At 33.1% G+C, this 20,647-nt stretch overlaps 1 protein-coding gene and 1 long non-coding RNA gene across 3 annotated transcripts; both read right to left on the minus strand.

Annotated features, from left to right (window-relative positions):
• Positions 1-7,728: 7,728 nt before the first annotated feature.
• LOC132309216 (uncharacterized) lies at positions 7,729-8,258 on the minus strand. The gene is made up of 2 exons (XM_059807543.1): positions 8,073-8,258; positions 7,729-7,950 (listed from the first exon to the last, which is right to left on the minus strand). The coding sequence occupies exons 1-2, from the start codon at positions 8,256-8,258 to the stop codon at positions 7,729-7,731; spliced, it is 408 nt and encodes a 135-aa protein (XP_059663526.1).
• Positions 8,259-9,757: 1,499 nt separating this feature from the next.
• Positions 9,758-19,105, minus strand: LOC132306381 (uncharacterized). 2 transcript variants are annotated; one of them, XR_009481950.1, is made up of 5 exons: positions 18,814-19,105; positions 14,813-14,889; positions 14,377-14,452; positions 13,600-14,262; positions 9,758-9,942 (listed from the first exon to the last, which is right to left on the minus strand). It is a non-coding gene; the product is annotated as an uncharacterized LOC132306381 (long non-coding RNA). The 2 variants fall into 2 exon arrangements; XR_009481949.1 differs by lacking the exon at positions 13,600-14,262 and having other exon boundaries at positions 18,814-19,094.
• Between the last annotated feature and the right edge of the window lie 1,542 nt (positions 19,106-20,647).

The following is a 20,647-nucleotide window of genomic DNA, read 5'->3' on the forward strand; positions in this document are numbered from 1 at the left end:
GTAGGAGCCTGCTCTTTGCACTCCAGTAGCCAAATTGTGTGTCGTAGAATGCATTTTGTGAATTGGAGCCGCCTCCCAGTTATTGGAGCCGCCTCCCATTTATTGGAGCCTCCTCCAATTTTTTGTAGAGCCGGCTCTTCTAGATTATTTGAATCTTCAACGGCACTTTTCTGCATTTAAGACTTCCAACTACTTCTAACAGATATATTAAGCCTCGGTTGTCTATATAAAGAAGGCTCATTTTACTGAAGTAACACACCACTGAATAATACATTCAAGAGAGCATTCAAGAGCATTCAATAAGCCATTTATATTCTTCTCTGAGCTTTCACTTTCAACCATCACTACATTCTCTCATCCTAGAACTTGAGCTTCATTAATATTCTGATATTCTCTAGTTGTGAGCTTACACTTGTATATCTATTGAGAGAGATTCTTGTATTTCATTTACAAACTTTGCTACAATCTTGTAAGGGTTGGTGTGACCCAAAAGAAGCCTAGGAGAAGGGTGTTCTCCTAGCAAGGAAAAGAAGCAAGGTCTTGCTTCAAATTTGAAGGTTTGCTCTCCACCATTAAGGAGAAGCTCTAGTGAATTTGGGAAGTCTCAAGGGGGATCTTGAGCCGAGGAGTAGGAGTTTCCGAACCTCGCTAAATCACCGAGTTCATTGTTTGCATCTTCCTATCTCTATCTCTTTTATACTTGTGCTTTATATTGCTTGAATTTTTCAATTAATCATTGCATAATAGTTGTTGTAAAACAAATTTCATAAATTGTGAAAATTGGCCATTGACTCTATTCATCCCCCCTCTAGAGTCAATTAGTGGTTAACAGCCATGAAATTAATCTCATAAATATTGTCACTTATCATTAAATACTTAAGCATGCTTTAACTCAACAAGTAATTAACACCTAAGCAGGTAAGCAAGTAAACAATTAGGCGTGTTTTTTTAAAAAAAAAAAAATAATAATAATAATAATAATAATAATAATAATAATGGTATTCGAACCATTGCTCTGATACCATCTTTGTAACGACCTTAAACTGATACCAATTATAAAAAATAAAAATAAAAAATTTGGCATGACCTTTGCTAAAAAGAGGCCTACAACAACCTGCTTAAATAATAATAAACTAATAATAATGGCCTTTTTTGGCCCATTGAGACTTATCCCACCTATCCCAACACACAATACAAAAATATATATATATAATACATTCCCAAAACAACGACATCAACAACCTCCTCAAGATGACCCATCATCATCATCAAATTTAACACAAAATATTTACATAGTCTGGCTTCCCTTCAAAATACCAATAAGAGTTATAGTTTACAATACATGGCTGGAGTGGAATTCGATCTTCATTTTGGTTTTGAGACCTTTACAAAAGTGATAAATATACAAAAAGCGGCAAAAAAAAATAAACTCTTAGTCTTCCTCATGCTTGTGAAGGGTCGACGTCCCCTATTTTCTTTCCCAGCCTGAAAAAAATGTTAAATGATGGGGTGAGCAATTTGCTCAGTAGGTGGTGCCTAAGACACACCTCTTGTGACCCCGTGAATCCAAACAATGAATAGGATAATAGCAAATGAAATCATATTAAGCCGGGGTAAAATACAACATCAATTTCAATTTTAAAATAAACAATGTCGTGCCATGATATGCAATGCCATGTATGTCACTCCCCATTTTTAAAATCATCCATCACGTCACAAACTGTTGATATAACTCGTCCGTTGGTGACTATGCAGCAACACGAGAGAAGGATTGGCTACTGTCTCTGACCGTTGGTACCTCCGCAGTGTCATTTGGAGCCCAGATAGCTCAACCACGCTAGGGCGATCTCCCTAATTCCCTCTAAGTTATATTAACACCATGGCCCTTTGGTAGCTCCGCAACGACTGGGTTTTTCACAAAACCATTTCATCAAATATTTTTCCCTGAAATCCCCTTTTTCCATTTCAAAACAATTCCTTCCCTTTTTTCCTTGCCCAATGCTATGCAAGAATGCATCATGCTTTTCAACAATATCATAAAGGGGAATCACATACCATACAAGTCATGTGTTCACAATATAGCAAGCTTTGTAAAAAATTTCTAATAATAATCAATATATCTCTATATTGAAAATTTAGCAAATCAAACACAATAGGCATAAAAATTCACCACTTAAACAGGTTTTTTTCATACAATATCAATTAATTCACATAATTACACGCTTTAATTCAAAAGAAAAATTCTAGAAATACATCTCAAGCTTTCTAGTCATAAAATTCGCCACTTCTAACACAATAGGCATGTTTTTCATACAATTCAATTAATACATATGGTCATAGACTTCATAAACAACATATACATCATTCTCAAGGCAATTAACTCAAAATGAAACAAACTTTACAACAAATATTGAGGGATAATTCACAAAGGAACAAGAAAACATGAATTAGAGACCCCTACCTCAAGATTATGCAAAACCCCCAAATTATGCCCTAGATCAGGAATTTCCTATAGTGTACCAACCAAAAAATTACTCCGATCAACTTGTAGATCTCGCCGAGAACTTCAATTTGCCCCCAACGGCACTCAAAAATACCAAGTATTGAGTGAGAAATCAAAGTTTAAAGATTTGAAACTAAGTGAAGAAAAAAAAAAAAAAAAAAAAAAAAGTCTAGAATGGGAGAGAGAGACTTACGGGAGAGGAAGGAAAAATGGAGACCAAAATGTGGTCTCATGACCACATAAAGTGGTAGTAGGCCCCACCAAAAAAATGATTTCTTTTTCTTCTTTTTTTTCATTTTTTTTTACACCACACACATATATATTTATACACATTTAATTCACAATCATTTAAAACACATTAAATAAAATATATGTGATGCAAATGGATCCAATTAAAATCTCCATATGTAACAATTCTGGTAGCGGGTCCCACACGGGACTGTCCAGCCCGAAAAATGAAAAAATGCTAAAATGATCACCCTTACATTTCAAAGAGTCATGAACTTAATAAAATACTCCAAACAACTCTCGAACACAACTAGCACACTCGGCAATGCCCGGCACGTAAAACGATAAAAGACGAAAATGCCCTTCACAACAACAAAAATTCCAGAAAAATAGAAAATGATGAAAAATGGAAATATTACATTTACAACATATTAAAGTTCTAAAATAAAAATAGCAAAATATAAATCTCCAATCCCGTCTAAACTTGTGGTGGATTGTCGTCCGCCACTTCCTTCCCGTGACCTGAAAAATGTTAAATATAAAGGGTGAGCAAATTACTCAGTAGGTGGTGCCTGAGACACACCTCTTGTGACCCAGTGAATGCAGGCAAGGAATAAAAATAAAGGAAAACGGGATAATGCTATACCGAGGAAGAATACGATACAATTACAAGGCTAAAAATAAATAATGTCATGCCATGAAATGCAATGCAGTGCTATGTCGCTCTCCATTTCAAAACCATCAATCACTTTTCAAACCATTAACATAACCCGTCCTTTAGTGACTCTGCGTCGACACAAGAGAAGGATTGCCTACTATCCCTAACCCTTGGTACCTCCGCGGCGTCATTTGGAGCCCATCTAGCTCAACCATGCTAGGGTGATTTCCCTAATTCCCTCTAGGTTACATTAACGCCACGGGCCTTTGGTACATCCTCGACATCCGGGTTTTACAAAATCACTTATAAAAAAAATATATCTTTCCCAAAACTCCTTTTCATTTCAAAACAATTATTTCCCATTTTTCCTTACCCAATGCTATGCATGAAATGTGTCATAAAATTATACAATTCTACTTCAACAACCTTGTATGCTTAATAAGGAAATTCACACATAACATCTCGTACTCACAATTAGTACAATTTTCAACAACAACATATTTAAATTAAGAACATAATTATTTAAGCATGCCTTTGTCATGTCCCTTCAACAAATCAATTATGTATACCATTTAAGCATGAAATTCACATAACTTATACAATTCAACCTGAACAACTTACATGCTTAGTAAGGAATTTTATACAAAACCTATCATGCTTACACTTAGCACAATCTCAACAATCACACATCTAAATTAAAAATATAATCATTTAAGCATGTCTATATCATATTTTATCAACAATCAACATACACATCACTAAACATGAAATTTACACGGAATTATAACTTATACACATAACATCAAGGAAACTTAGCATGAATTAATCATAATTTAACATGTTATACTACAAATTAAGAGAGAATAATTCACCAAGAACCAAGAGATTGTAGATTAAACACCCCTACCTCCAAGAAAGAGAAAACCCCCAAATTGAGCCCAAATTTTGAATTTCCTTGGGTTGGCCAAATGAGAAATTGCTTACATCAATGTGTAGATCTTGATGTGCCCTCTGTTTTGCCGCAAACGGCACCCAAAAACTCCAAGGAATGAGAGATTAATTGAAAATTGAAGCTTTAATGTGAAAAAAAACAAAAAAAAAAAAAAACACACACCAAGAATGATAGGAAGAAGAGAGTATTATGGGAGAAAAGATGAAATGAGGCCAAACATGGCCTCTTGGCCGCAAATATGGTAATGGTGGGTTCCACCACTAAATGATTTTCTTTTTGATTTATTTTCCACCATAAAATTTTCTATATATATATATATATATATATATATATATATATATATATATATGTTTCAATTCTATCATGGCCACACAATTTAGCACTTAAACAACTTACTTAAGCACAAAATAATAATGCATGGTATGCAAATGACCCGAGACGCAACTCCTGTACACAACAACTCTGGTAACGGGTCCCACCCGAGACTGTCCGGTTCGGAAAACGGAAAAATGCAAAAATGACCACCATTGCATTTCCAAGAGTTCTAAACTCAAAGAAATGCCCCAACTGACTCTCGGACACACCTGGCACATTCCACGGTGTCCGGCACACAAAACGAGAAAAGACGAAAATACCCTAAAAAAATTCAGAAAATTCCAGAAAATAAAAAATGGTAAAATTGGAAACTTTACAATCTACCCTCCTTAAAGAGATTTCATTCTTGAAATCTACCCTCCTTAAGAAGAAGGCCCACAGCCACACACTTTCCCGAGAAAACCTCACAAAACCCCAAAACCATAAACTCACTGACATTATTGCCTTTGACACCGGACTTCACCAGGCAATCATACACCACTACCACAAAATCCCAATGCATTTACCTCTCTCTTATCTCATCATAACACAAGACCAACTAAACTATACGCCTAACTTATAACGGACATCGGTCCACTCTGTACTACTACAAAAGGCTTCAAAACCCGAAAGAAGAATGGTCACCAAACCACCAAATAAGACAATATCCAACCACAACTCATCCTTCAAAGGACACACTAAATCCCAATTCTATACATTTCTATCAGACTAAGCACTCGCTATCCAACACGTAACTACACCATCACATAACCGCACCAACGACTACTAATCGCACTATACGATGATCACTATAATTATCAACCTCAAGATGACCAAACAACAATTCACCCAACAAATGCATAAACATTAGTCACCAAATCAGTAAAGCGCACTATCCTGTACCTAGGACACAAATTCTCAAAACAAGATCTTCAATAATCAATGATCGTACCACAAACCTTTTATCGGACACTTAATCCTACCTAATACACCTCGTTATCTATGACAACCACCTGAATCCACACTGTCACACCGACAAAATCTGCAATTCCGTGCTCTTACGGTTTCTGACAAACTAAAACAATCATGGACCTTTGGCCAGACATCGTGATAAAGATGGATTGACTCAGGATAAATGGTTGGCCAGGCCATTCTTATTATCGATCCGATCTCAACAGAGACGTGATTCCTATCCTCAGGTCTAAACCTTAAACACAACCCCACATAGTTCTTAAAACAATCACGGGATCCACGAAATCACTAATCAATCTGTCGCTCTACATAACCTCAATAACTATATAGTCACGTACCAACTCTAAAAACCCCAATCATGCCTCAATCATACAACCCTTAACAAGCTAAAAATAACATGGCATCGAACGTTAGAATCATCAATTAGCATAGGAGATCTCTAATCTTCTCAAAAACACCCATACCAGATAGACAACTCCATGTCATCATTCGGTTCAATTCTTACCTCTTCAAAGCACACAATACGACCGTCTCATACCCGAAACCTCAAAACCAAAGTCAATCATTCCTATTATTCATCAATAGAATCACACATTTACTTTCTCTATCACAAAATTCTAAAGCAACATCGACACTTATCCTCAAGACACTGCTCGAATCAAATGCCTATAAAAACACACGAGTACATGACTCACATCACATCACCTAATCATCCTCAAACTGCCGTTCACGACACATTTTCTAGCCATTACCACTAGTACTAAACATCGGAACATACAATCCCTATTCGACAACCTGTGCCTCACATTCTACTGATTAAAACCACTCTTAGATCAAGCACTACGAAAACCAAAGACTACACCTCTAACAGCATAACAAACCACACAAGGTTCAGCCCATCCGCGGACCTGCACAATTCCTAAATAAAGAGTAAGACTCACGATAATCAATGCCCTTGTTAGGACCAGAACAAATGGAAAGGGTAACGAACCTCGCTCTCACAAGAGACTGACGACTCGCACCTGAATGCACCCGACACCCTGTCACACGTTACTTACCAATCGTTCAACCGTGGACACCCAATCTCGCCTGATATGAAATGAACTCCATACACACAAGGAGAAGAACCAACTGGAAACTCATACGGGACTACGACCTTAATTCCAGGTGACCTCGCCACTAACGGACCGTCATATACTACTAACACGAAACCTCGCATACGCTACACCGAGATACTTATGCCACCCAAAACAAACCAGACAAAAGTACCAACGCCCACAACATACTAACACTAGAAATCATCACCGCGCGTTGGACACCGCATCCCATTCTACCCAGCAACCCCCAATGAGAACCTCTATATGACAATGTCATGCCAGTAAATCCTCAAAGACGAAAATGAGTACAAAACCCAGAATGCTCAATGCCCAACTGTCTCCTTAAAACCACGAACGATGCAATCAATCACTATTTTCTTCCCAAATACTAGGGTCACCCCTAAACCGACTTACTCTCCAATATAGGAACCTCAAGTCCTAACACCCCTATGATCATCCTTCCCAAAATAACTGCACAAACTCCAATCCCTTGGAAACAGCAAGCCTCCACTAACCAACCTCTCCCTCTAAAGTGACGCTAACTCGACATGAAAACACACATCACTCATGATACCCGACACCATAGTCAATAACCCGCTACAAGAATAAGAATCATACACGGCACACTACAGAAACAAACAGATACCACGCTCAAACGGTCAACCACATAAACTGCACTCTACGGCGGCTACTAAATAATAGACTGTCATTGAAATCTAACTAGACACCCGAGTCATACATCCCAAACGACCTTCTTGATGAATTGACAGATCCCTTTGTTCTGACATTATCGTCATTACCATCATTATCCCCATTACCCGTCAGACCAAACACCAATCAAAAGAAAACATGAATATAATGCTAGAATTAAGTGCAATTACATACCTTTGACTACAAGGGGTCCCTCTGGTGACTTAACCGTAGAAACAACCGGACTGACTATACGATCCTGAGTCTCCCATCCCTATAACTCTCCAAGCTGAACACCAAACTGTGATACTGAAGGTCGAGTTAGTCCTTGCCCTGAACCTACCCCACCAACTGGAGCTCCACCTTTCTTAGGACAATACTTCTTCCTATGATAAGGCTGACCACATTTAAAACAAACCCCAAAACTAGGCCGACTCCAAGGGCACTCTGCTTTTAAATGACCTGTCTGCTTGCACCTATAACAAACCCTCTCGACCTTAAAGGACATCTCCAGCGGTGACGTAAAAACAAAATGAGAATGAGATGAATCACCCTTTAACATCTTTTATACATGACTCTCGAACAACATCTCCACCTCTTTAGCCTGACTCCACTTACCCCATCTCCCTGTCTCTCCGTAACCACATTTCTCTCCGACTGTACAATCGACCTCTGAGTCTCTCTGACTATCGCATGTACAAAGTTTGTCATGGCCTCAACCAAATTCTTAACCAAAGAATCCCAATCAAAGAGCTCGTTCTGCTCCCCACCATCATCTGCCTCTCTACGTCTCTTCGGAGGCATAACTCTAAAAATAATAAAAAAGGGAGTCAAATACAACACAACTATGTGACCCAAACTCAAAACTTTGAAGACTCACGTAACTCGAAACTGAAATACAACACTTAAGAACAGACCAAACAACTCACCCCATAGAATCGTGCCCTTCCCAAGCGTATACACCCATCACAAAATCGTATATAAAGCCACATACTGACCAGTTCTAAGTATACATGACGTACGATACCATCATCATAACTTAAGCCTATAATGGGTGATCAAGTCATAATTTCTTAACAAGGAAACACATAACAAATAAACATACTTTCACTTAACATATACGCTTCATTTACATATACCGACATTTAGACACGTAAGCACATAGCACTACAACAAATTTGGTCTTTGGTGACAAACGAATTTGTCGCTAAAAGTACATATTTTGTCGCGATAAGATTATCACGACAAAAAAAAATTTGTCACTGGTTTGTCACTAGAAGCCGGTCACAATATGTTTTTTGTGACAAATGTTGATTTGTCACTACAGGTGAGATATATTGTGACAAAATATTTTGTCACAAAATGAATAAAAATTGTGACAAAATATTTGTCATAAAATATTAAAAAATTGTCGCCTTAAAACCTCCAAACCTATGAAATTTGTCGCTGTTTGTTACTATTTTGTGACGAAAGCAATTTTTGTCACTATATATAATCTTTTGTGACAAAAATTGTCACTATAACCTATTTTATTATGACAAAATCTTGTCACAATATACATCCTATGTTGTGACAAAAATATTGTCACTATAACCTACTTTATTGTGACAAAAGTTTTGGTCACAATATATATAATATGTTGCGACAAAATTATTGTCAATATAACTAGATTTATTGTGACAAAAATTTCGTCACAATATATAGGGACGTGTTGCGACAAAATTATTGTCGATATAACTAGTTTTATTGTGACAAAAAATTTCGTCACAATATATAAGGACATGTTACGACAAAATTATTGTCGACATAACTAATTTTATTGTAACAAAAAATTTCATCACGATATGTAGGGACATGTTGCGACAAAATTATTATCGATATAACTAGTTTTATTGTGACAAAAAATTTCGTCACAATATATAAGGACATGTTGTGACAAAATTAGTTGTCGTTATAAGTTATTTTATTGTGACAAAATTAGTTGTCGCAATATATATATTATGTTGCGACAAATAAATACAGTGACAAGGTTAAATATTGTGACAAAATAAATGTCACAATATATATACCATGCTGCGACAATATTTTGTCATAATATATCTATCGTGTTATGACAAATATGTTGTCACTATAAGTTAAATATTGTGACAAAATAATATATCGTGCCACTAATACAATAATATAATTTTGTTTTCACCTATTTGAAATTTAGAACCTATAAATTAAAATATTAATAAACTAGACAATCTAAACCAAGCTCCAAGCATATCACTCAAAATAAATATATTTGATAATCAAACATAGAAGATAAAACACATATTCTATTAAGAATTTAAATATTAGAATGTGCAAATCATCTAAAATAATAATTCCAGCACATATCAAAATGTTATAAATCCAATATTACACAATGCTAATCGCATAGACATCAAAATCCCAAAAGAAATCGGAATCCAAAAGGGGAGCTAGATTGCAATCAATGTGAAACCTGCAAAAATAAAAAAATAAAAAATAAGAATAAGAACAAATGAGATTAGAATTTAAAGGCTGAAATAAAATTTTAAAAATTATTTTAGAGAACTTGATATCCTGGTGAGAACACACTACTAGAAAATAGGATTTTTACAACCATAAAAAGTTAGCCTCGTTAAGTACTAATTTAAGCCTCATGTTTTGAGGAAGCCATTACATATTATATCTACGGCTTGCACTTAATTGCCTATTCAAATTTTTTTTTTTTTTTTTTGTTTAAAAAAACCTATATTTTTAATTATAGCGACCTATTTGTTGCATTGTCAATGTTGAGCCAAAATTTAATTTAAATTAACATCATTCCCTTCCTATGCCTTGTGGAAAAAAGATTCCTACACCGTAAGTCCACTAACTCAATGTCAGCACTCACTATTACAATTAGCTACTATATACAAATTCAACAACTCTAATTTCTTCTAGAATCCATCTCTAAGGCCATAAAAATTCTAAATCATTCATTCATTGACAGAAAGCTTAGTGAGGTCCACATTGGGAAACAATCAGGTGTTCCACTATTTTTCCATTCAACCATTGGGTGATCATTTCTTTGAATCAGGAATATGCTCTATGAATTTCCTTCCATTATTTTTGGATGTTGAAACAATTAGTTAGATGAAGACAATATCTTTATGAGTTTTTAGCCTTATTATTCCCTATAGCATTTTTTTTTCTTCGAAGATTTTCAAGTTTTCACAAATTCACTGGAGTCAATCTACTGTACAGGTAAGATATATAATTTTTTTCCTTTTTTTTTTTTGTGGTTGATTTATATTTGGTCAACGCTGAAGCGAATTTTATATTAATTTTGTTGATTTATATTTACAATTAACAACCAGGCCTGCATGATTGATCCCATTAATATACCTCATGGAATGAACTTTCTTATGAGTGATGAACCTAAGCTGTTTGAGTGCTCCTATATGCTTATAAATTGGTAAATCACTTAAAAAATAGTTGCTTGACTTGATAGTAATTTTTCCTTTAATATAAGGAAATCTTCCAAAAAATTTCTAATTATCAACTAATTGATAATGTTCTCCAAGCCATTGCTTTAGGGAATTAATTTATTGTGGTTGTAACAGAGGTGCTGAAATGAATGCACACATGAGAAAGACCTAATTCAAATGGTTTGTTCATATACAACAAAGATAACTAATCACACTAGCTAGGAAGACTCTTCTTCTCACACACAGACACAACTAAACTACTAATTTTTGGAAACAAAAGAAAATTAATAAATTACTTTATATTTTAACTTTAAATAGTGCATTAATCTGATTTTATATGGATCACAAATTGATTCAAGAACATTTTAGTTAAAATAAAATAAAATATGACTTTCATAACTAATTTGTTACATGTAACGTCACTCTTTTAACGTTTAGCAAAATGTAATGGGGAGGATTGCAAATGTTTGAATTGATAAGTTGAGGAAGATTTGTTGCCAAGTCTTTTAACAAGTTGTTTAATATGTAAACTATAATCTCTTCAGCATGTTTCAGCCAGGAATGGAACTGTGTGATCATCTATGATGCAAAGTATAATTACTATGTTTCATTGCCTTTTTCTAGGTAATATCATTATTGTTATCCCATAAAATGTACTGGAAAAAAACCAAATTATGATTAACAGAAGTTACCAGATTAACCATGGAATTATCCATATACACATGCAATTCTTTTCTTTTTTTCTTTTCTTTTTTTTTTTTTTTAATCACTCTCAGTCTCACCTAGGGTATGAATGAACTTTTTGTTGCACTACAAAGTTTTAAAGATAAGAGATTCAAAATTCTCTCTACATATCATATATCACATATGTATATGTATGTGTATATGGATACATTTGTGCTGCATTAATTAATTGCATAATTTTATTTCGTAATTTCATCAGATCATATCTGAGTTTGTTTCGATCTTCTAATTGTCTCCGGTACATTAAGTTTAATCTTCGTAGATTTTTTTGATCATGAAGATTTAAAATTGACAAGTACAAGACAATTTCATCCCTAATCTACACCATCACGGAAGTGCACCAGGTAGACAAAGGTTTTCGATGAGTTCTTCAACTTCATCCCTCATTGTTGAGTTTTATTTTGAGTTTGTACTTTTTAGTTTTGATGTTGTGAGTTAGATTGTGAGAATATGATCTGATGCTAAAATTGAGGTTAGATTGAAAGAATATGAATCTAATGTAGAAATTGAGGTTATATATATATATATGCATTATTAAGATTTATATGCATTATTAAGATTTATCAAGTTCTCTTGTAGGTTTTTCAAACATCTTAAGTTTCTGAATGTCTTGTACTTTGGTAGGATTTGGTTAATAGTTTTTATTTGGATTGGTTTTGCCTAAATTCTAATACTTGTAAGTATTATTCACATCAACATATAATGTTAGCACACTGAAAAAATTAAATAAACTGGGCAGTGGGGCAATTTAAATGGGAGCGGGGATAAACGACGGGAGCTACGGTTATTGGTATGTGCGTGCGAGTGTAGTTTTGATTATGATGCAGCGTCTTTGATCTTCTGTGCTCTGTTATTTGTTACTTTTTATTTGGGTTTGATCTAGCAAGAGGTAGCCCTGCTTGTCAGTTGGCTTCACTCTATGTTGAATTTTCTATAATTTTTTGAATAACCGCTGCATAGAATTATTCTTTAGCTGAGCATTGTTGTTCCAATTTTTGTTTTAACCTTATTAATCGTGCCCTATGGTCTTGGGGCATGACAGGTTTTGTTTTCATCTTCCAAGTTGTCGATTTTGTTCAGAATAAATATTTCTTATATAGCTTTGTTTCATTTTCTACATTCAACATGTCTCTCCTAGTGGAAGTAATATGTTACTAATGTGTTTTAAAAAAAAATCTTGATTTGTACAAGTAAAGGCCCTAACATCTCAAAATTTCATTTGAACTACCTGGGAATGGTAAGCGGATTAGAAACGTTCTGTGGACAAGCCTATGGAGTAAAGTAGTATCATATGCTTGGCATTCACATGCAGAGAGCTATGCTTGTGGTTGTGCTACTGGGGATTCCTATATCAGTCATCTGGGCCTACTCAGGATACGTTCTCACTAGCTGTGGACAAGACTTAGCGATTTCAACACAAACGAGGATATATGCTGGTTGGTTGATTCCCATCATTTTCCCTTATGGCATCCTCTAGTATTTTTGGTCTCCCCTAATTCTCTTCCAAAGGCAAAATGGCACTAATTTTAATAGATTGCTAATATGTTGATAGAATTATTAGCCTCATTGTTAAGTTACCAGGTTAGGTAATTAAAAAATAGTTGAACATATCATTTATCCATTACTTATTTAATTTAATTCTATTATAGGCTTTGTAGCCCCATTAGTTTTGTCAATACCCAATCTTGACTCTTCAACACCTAGAAACTAGAGTAAATAATGTTTGTTCCTTGTATTTTAGGGAGACTTCCTATTCTAATTTTATTTCAAAACCATATACAAGACAAACTTTAGCAAGCACTAGAATAATAACGCTATTTTGAGAAATTAAACATAATTATCAACTAACAGAATTGTCACACCTAAAGTATAAGATTTGATTTAATTCTTGGGAGAGTTATGGAATTAGAGTGAGCCTTTACCTAAGAAGCACGGACACGGATACGGGACACGGATACGACACGACACGGACACGCGACACGGCAAATCCAAAAAAATTAGGACACGGACACGGCGAATAGTATATATATATATATATATCAGCATTAATAATTTTTTAAAAAAAACACTGATATGTTTAGGTTGGAATATATATATATATCACTAATACGTTAGTGTATATATATATATCAGCATCTTTAAGACACGGACACGGCGAATTGTGGCATCTTTAGGTTAGTATATATATATATCAGCATCTTTAGGGTAGTACAAAACAAAAAATAGAACATATCAGCATTAAAAAATTTAAAAAAAAAAAAAAAAAAAAAAAAAAATCCAGAAAAGTGTGTCCGAGCCGTGTTTGAGCCGTGTCCGAGCTGTCTGAGCCGTGTCCGAGCCGTGTCCAAGCTGTCTGAGCCGTGTCCGAGGCGTGTCCCAGCCGTGTCCCAGCCGTGTCCGAAAATTAAAAAAAAATCCAGACACGTTTTTTGGCGTGTCCGACACGTGTCGGGGCGTGTCTGACGCGTGTCCGTGTCAGACACGTGTCGGACGCGGATTCTTCGCCCATTTTGGAGTGTCCGTGCTTCCTAGGCCTTTACAGACTTTGGATTGATTTCTTGAATCAATTAGTCTGGCATAACTTCCTACGAAGTAAATTACTAACTGATGTCATACACCAGATGAAAGTTAGGCCTAAGCATAATAGTAAAGTCCCGAGAATATCAGATCTTAAAATTCAGTAGAAAAGAGAGTCTTACCAAGACAACAAACAGAAGCACGTTAAAGATTGCAACCACCCTCCATTTAGTTTTCATGCATTGTGCAACTCCAACCCTGAAATTATAAAAAGTAATTCATGTTTTAGACTCTTAATTAATCTATTGAATTTTTTTTTTTTTACCTATTTTAAAAACCATGAATTGTAATCTTAAAGTTGATATTTGTTGTAGTACCTAACCAGACAGAGATCAATGAAGATGCTTTTTTGCCTATTTATATCAATATCGCACATGAAAAATAGGGAATAAAAGAGAAAGAAAGATGCTTTAATTTGTTCACTTAATATTTTGTCCCTCTCTTTTTATTCCAAGACATCTCGAGGTCTTCTTCTATATAAATACTTAATCTAACAGTAACTCTAAATTAGATGGTGGGGAAAACAAATTATAAACTTTAATTATAAATGTAACTTACTAAGTGGAATAAGTAGCACCAATAGAAGAGATCTGCAAGGCTAAAAATTGTTGATCCTATATGAAAAAATTGGTGACCTGAGATTGCAAAAAGGTAATTGACATGAGACTATGATAACATGCAATCATTGATTAATTAAAAGGAATATAACATTGTATTAAATAGCTTACATTAATCTTGGGCTATTAGCTTTTAAGATCTTGTTATACGTTTGTTTTTTAAGTTAGATTGAAGAAGCTAAGACACTTGTTCAGCTGGGGTACTCAAATAATTACACTCGCTATAACCTGAAAATGCCTTCAGACAAGTAATGAAATTTTTACTAATTTTCTTGTATGATATTGTGTGTTGAATCCTTGTGTTAGTTAGACAAGCGGGAAGGAATTTTGCTGCATTTTGGAGATCTAGTAACTAGTTAATTTTTATTAAATGCTGGAATTGGCATTAAATAAATTGCAAAATGGTCTTTTATTTTTTGTCATACTTAATGTAATCCCTTTTCTGACTCATCTTAAGCTTCTCATGGTGCAGTCAAATTTGCTTTACTGTGATAAATTTATATTTGTTGGTCTTGACACTAAATTGATTCACTGATGCAAATTTTGGCATGTAAGTTAAAATGATTATTTGGTTTTATGCTTGTTTATATTGTAAATTACTTTTTCTTGTTGTTTTGGTGTTAAACAGGTTGCATGGTAGCATTTATCTGGTTGTTAATAATTTAAGGTTTAACATATTTTGTATCTTTAACATGCAATTTTTGTTTCTAGTTTATGAAGATAGAAATCAGAGAGAACTTGTACTTTGTATAGTTTAACTGGTAATTTGCATTGTGTATGCTTAGGTTCCAGAAATTCAAATGGACATTGGGTTGAGATGGTCTAAGACAGGCAGTTTTGTGTTTATTTATTCAATTTTTTTATTTTTTATTATTATTTTTTTTTTTAATGCAGCAATACATCTTGTTTCCAATTTTCAGAAGCTTTGATAAAATTCTATAACTTAATCCCACTCTGTTGTTGACTCAAGTGTAATCTAGAAACTATTATAATTGATTCGCCCTTATATATATGTACTTTTCTGAAGAAGGGAATCAGATCAAGTGAGGTAATATATAGTATTTCTTATCGAAGTTGGTATATTATGCGTGATATTATCTTCAATCTATGACTAGATCAACAAGCATTATGTGCGCACGAGAGCTGCTGTCATTAATGACATAATATTGTGGTTACCACAATAATTGTGTTGGTTTGGCCTCACCTTTTTGTTCATAACTTCACGTCCAGATAATTGCATTTATTAGCTCAGTAATGTTATAAACCAAAATCAACATACAATAAGATCAACTAGAATAGAGAAACAATCACACTACTTGTCTACTAGCACTTTCGGTTTTTAGTGAAAGCAATTATTTGACTTTGTCAAGTCAGTAGGACTATAAGTTGACATTTTTGTTCAAAACCAAGTCTGCATATTTATCTTTTCTTCTTTTTTTCATTTTCTTTCATTTTCTTTTCAAAAATATAAATTTCAAGAGTTACTTTAGTTAGTTAGGTCAAGTTTACCTTTGATCCAAAGCCCGTGAAGATTTAAGAGATCAACAAGCATAAGAGGTAAAATTATCACTAAAATATCAATCTCTCTAATTAAGGTTTATAGTAATGCATTCATATTAGATTGTTGGGCATATATGTTTATTCCGTAAAAAGGTGTTTGAAATGCATAGAAACTGTGTTTGATTGAGAAGCTTAAGTTTCATAGTATAGATTTGATTGTAGGTTTTATTGATGAATCAGTTGAACTCTGCAAACATCAGTTTTCTATTTGGTTTTAAATATCTTAAACTGTAATTTCTCCCATCCTAAACTCTATATAAGCAATCCCAATGTCCTATAACATATATACGCAAATTCATAGCTATCAACCATTCTTTTGAGAGCATCTAGGATTATTTTGCTTTCTTTCAGCATCACCACATGCATACTTGTCATATGATGGTGACCCTGAGTATACAAGAACAAAAAACAATCTTATGCTGGAGAATGTTGGTCCCCTTGAGGAATGGGTTCGTTATTGACAACAGCAAAATCCAGGTGGAGAATCTGTCGTGAATTTAAGATAAGGGTGATTCTAGGGTAAAACCCTAATGCCTAGAGTTGTAACATTTTTCTTAATAGCAATCGGTTCTAGGTGAAGTAGGTCTAATATTTTTTCTCCCTTTATGTTTTTTCATGTAATTTGGTGCTTTGTGTGGATTGTTCTTTTCTTTGATTTCTGCATTATTTCTTATTGTGGTGATTGGTTGATATTTTAAATTTTTGTCAACTTCCTAAACAAAAATTAATAGAATTATTCACCCACTCTCTAGGTCAGGGTATAGTGACTCTAAGGTATCAGAACCTAGGTTGTCGACTTCCCCAACTCCACGAGCCTCTTTTCAATCTTCAATCTTCAATCTTCAATCTTTATACATCTTAATAAATCCATCTAACATTAGCTGCCCTGTTTTTGTAATTATTTTTTGTACTTGTAATTTTTCTTTTTGTTCTTTTTTTTTTTTTTCTTTGGCTTTGAATCTTTATCTAATTACTTTTTATAATTCAAGTAGATTGGACAAAAGAAGCATTTAAACTGTTGTAATACAGGGCTTTCTTATATGCCTCGTTCATATGTTTTTGGCCCCATTTTCCCCCTTTTTAATAGATTAACACGCTACAGGAAGTTTTCTAAGTGAATGCTATGACTAGTTATTTTAATGTTTAGGAACCTTTCATGAGTTAGCGTGTGACTCAACTGTTGTTCATTTCTAAAACTTTGAACAAACTTAAACAATTGACTTAAGCAAAACTTCTTGTTCACTTTTAAAACTTTAATAACTTTGTTGCACTCTTCAAGAGTAGATGTTATCATGAATCGATTACTTATTTCATTTAGTTTTTCATTTATTTTTGAGTTTTTAAGGTCCTTTTTTATTGGATTAATCTGCTTGTGCTTACAAGAGACTCTTCCCTTTATTATTGTAGAAGATAGGATAGCCCCTCTATATAAGGAGAATTATAAACTTCATTAACTCTTCTTATACTATGAAGCCTAAAATCAACCTTTGCAATAAACGAGGCATCTGCTGAAAAAGTTGAAATGGGGCTGAAGAAGTTGTTATTGGGCTTAAGTTTCTATAAATGGTGGTCATATGATATAATTGTTTTATTTGAACTTATAACTGTAAGGATGTTAACATCAAACTTTAAACAACTCAAGTTCTACGGTTCACATCTTAATGCTCAGAAATGTTGAGCAAGTTTTATATACCGCTCACATCTTAATACTCAGAAATGTTGAGCAAGTTTTATATCCCGCGCATTTTACTAGTGTTCATGAGTGGTTTTTGCTGACTCTGTACTTTATACAATGGTGATAATTCTATAATAATTGTTCAATATCCTATATTTAAAAATGCAGTGGCCAGGGACAGTACTAATCTCTTTGATTTTGCAAATCTATTATTATTATTTTTTTTATTTCGTTATGGCATTTACAATGAGGACATGATTTAATAAGAGGGTAAATCTATCTCATATAGGAATGAAATTAAGCAAAGGAAGAATTCATGGCAAGATGGAGTGTTGGGGACTAATTGCCTTATCCTTCCAAACACAAATTTCACATACAAGTTCCAGACCAAAGATTAGATTGGAAGCTACACATACTTCCCATCGATTCTGATGCACAAAGCTGCTGGAAGGTTTGGGGGAATAAATTTCTATGCAAGACCTCAAATCCCAGCTCCATATACTTTACCTACTGCAGATTTTACTTTACTTATTGGGGATTGGTATAAGACCAGCCATAAGATGAGGATAATACATATAAATTATGTTTACACGTTTCTGATATATTGATTCTCAAAAATGTATTCTCAATCTATGCTTATTTAAAAGAATATATCGAAAAATTGACCCAATATAAAGAAAAAATAAAATTGATTAAACATAAAATACCTGATTAATTTGTTGCGTTCAATCAAGCTTGAATAGAGCTCAATGAAATTTTATTGGTCGGTTTCTTGCATCCTCAATGCTTCCAACAATTCCACTCTAGGGCTTCAATTAACTGATAGATTTTGAGAGCGAGAATCAATCAGATTGAAAAATAAACTGGGTTCAACTTTTTTGCGAAAAAAATTGTTTAGATTAGGGCTTCAAAAAAATTGTGCGGGTTATTTTTGGCCAGACGCGTATATATTTCTAGAGTGATTGGGTGGTCTCTACGAGTGTGTGTGCGCGTGCGTGAGAGAGAGAGAGAGAGAAAGAGAGAGAGTGTGTGTGTGGGAGAACACAGACGCTGGGCGGGTGCATTTGGTGGGCCCAAAAATTTGGCAAGTTTCAAATTCATTTTTATGGCTAAATAATTTTTTAAATAAAATAAATTTGTATATTTATATTATTTATAATTATAGAGTAATAATAAAGTAATAGTATATTTTAAGGGAGATTGATATTCTCATTCCATTTTTCTCTAATTGCATTATATTTACCTTTTTCTTTCATAGGAAATGACAAGAAAATAATTGAATTCATTAATGCACGATCCCAGAATTTATAATGTCATAACTATCCTCTTTTTTTTTTTTTTTTTTTTTTTTTTTTTTTTTTTTTTTTGATACAATTGAAAGGGATATTTATTCAACAAAGTTAACTTATTTTTAGTCAAAAGAACCTTTTTTTTTTGACAATTTTTTATGGGTCTTGTCAAAATAAATAATTTATTTATTTTTCCTAAATGAAAGAATTAATTTATTAGATAAAAATAACCTCTTTTTTTTGGTCTTATCAAAAGAGATAATTTATTTAATATAGATAAAAAAAAAATTATTCTTTTTTTTTCTTTTGGGTATATTGACAAAAAATATAATTTCTTCAATAAATATTTTTTTCGGGTTTTTTTTTCATATCAAAATAGATAATTTTTTTAATGGTTACTTTTTTTTTGGTCAAGTTAAAAGAGTCAATTTATTCAACATAAATTTTTATTTCTTGGTCCCGTAAAAAAAAATATTTATTCAATTAATTTTTTATCTTGTCAAAAAAGACCTAAAATAATAAAGATTAGAGATAAGAAGAGAAAATCTAAAATGACAGTTTTATAATTTAAAAATTAATAATTATTTACTTGTAAAGTTAGGGTTAGATTTACTATTTCATTTAATAATTAAGTGCAAACGTTGAAAAGTGTAGTGCAGATATTGCCTCCCTATTTTAAACTATAAATCTTTAGACAAGAGTCTATTTACTAATAAAATTAACTAAATATATTTTTTTAATTAAATAAAATTGTTATTAATATATTAATTTTAATGAAAACATATATCACCTATTCCACCTTTGGAAGACCCTAATGCACACCACAAGTCTGATCCAATATATATATACTGGTTATATGTAATAGAGTTTTATAGAAAATAAAATAGGTAATTTGTGGTACAGTTTTATAAAAATTATTTTATTTTCTTTAAATATATCCTTGTCTAATTAGATTTCTTTTTATTAAAAAAAACTCATAATAAATAGATAAATTTATGTTATATGTGATAGAATTTTATAGAAAATAAAATAAGTAATTTATGGTAGAGTTTTATAGAAACAAATAATTTTTGGTAGAGTTTTATAAAAATTGTTTTATTTTCTTTAAATATATCCTTATCTAATAAATAGATAAAGTTAATTTTATAGAAATTATTTTATTTTCTTTAAATATGTTCTTGTCTAATTAGATTTTCTTTTATTAAAAAAATTCATAATAAATAGATAAATACTGTATGTGATAGAGTTTTAT

Source organism: Cornus florida, unplaced genomic scaffold (assembly GCF_030987335.1).
Source record: "Cornus florida cultivar Cherokee Brave unplaced genomic scaffold, ASM3098733v1 CherokeeBrave_3.0.0_Hap2_Chr05, whole genome shotgun sequence".
Lineage (NCBI taxonomy): Eukaryota > Viridiplantae > Streptophyta > Magnoliopsida > Cornales > Cornaceae > Cornus > Cornus florida.

Excerpts from the sequence above, each read along its gene's own strand:
- LOC132309216 (XM_059807543.1), bottom strand. The coding sequence starts at position 8,258 with ATGCCTCCGAAGAGACGTAGAGAGGCAGATGATGGTGGGGAGCAGAAC. Across the intron at positions 7,951-8,072 it reads CGGAGAGACAGGGAGATGGG|GTCGAGAGGGTTTGTTATAG; the intron begins GTAAGTGGAGTC and ends ATGTCCTTTAAG.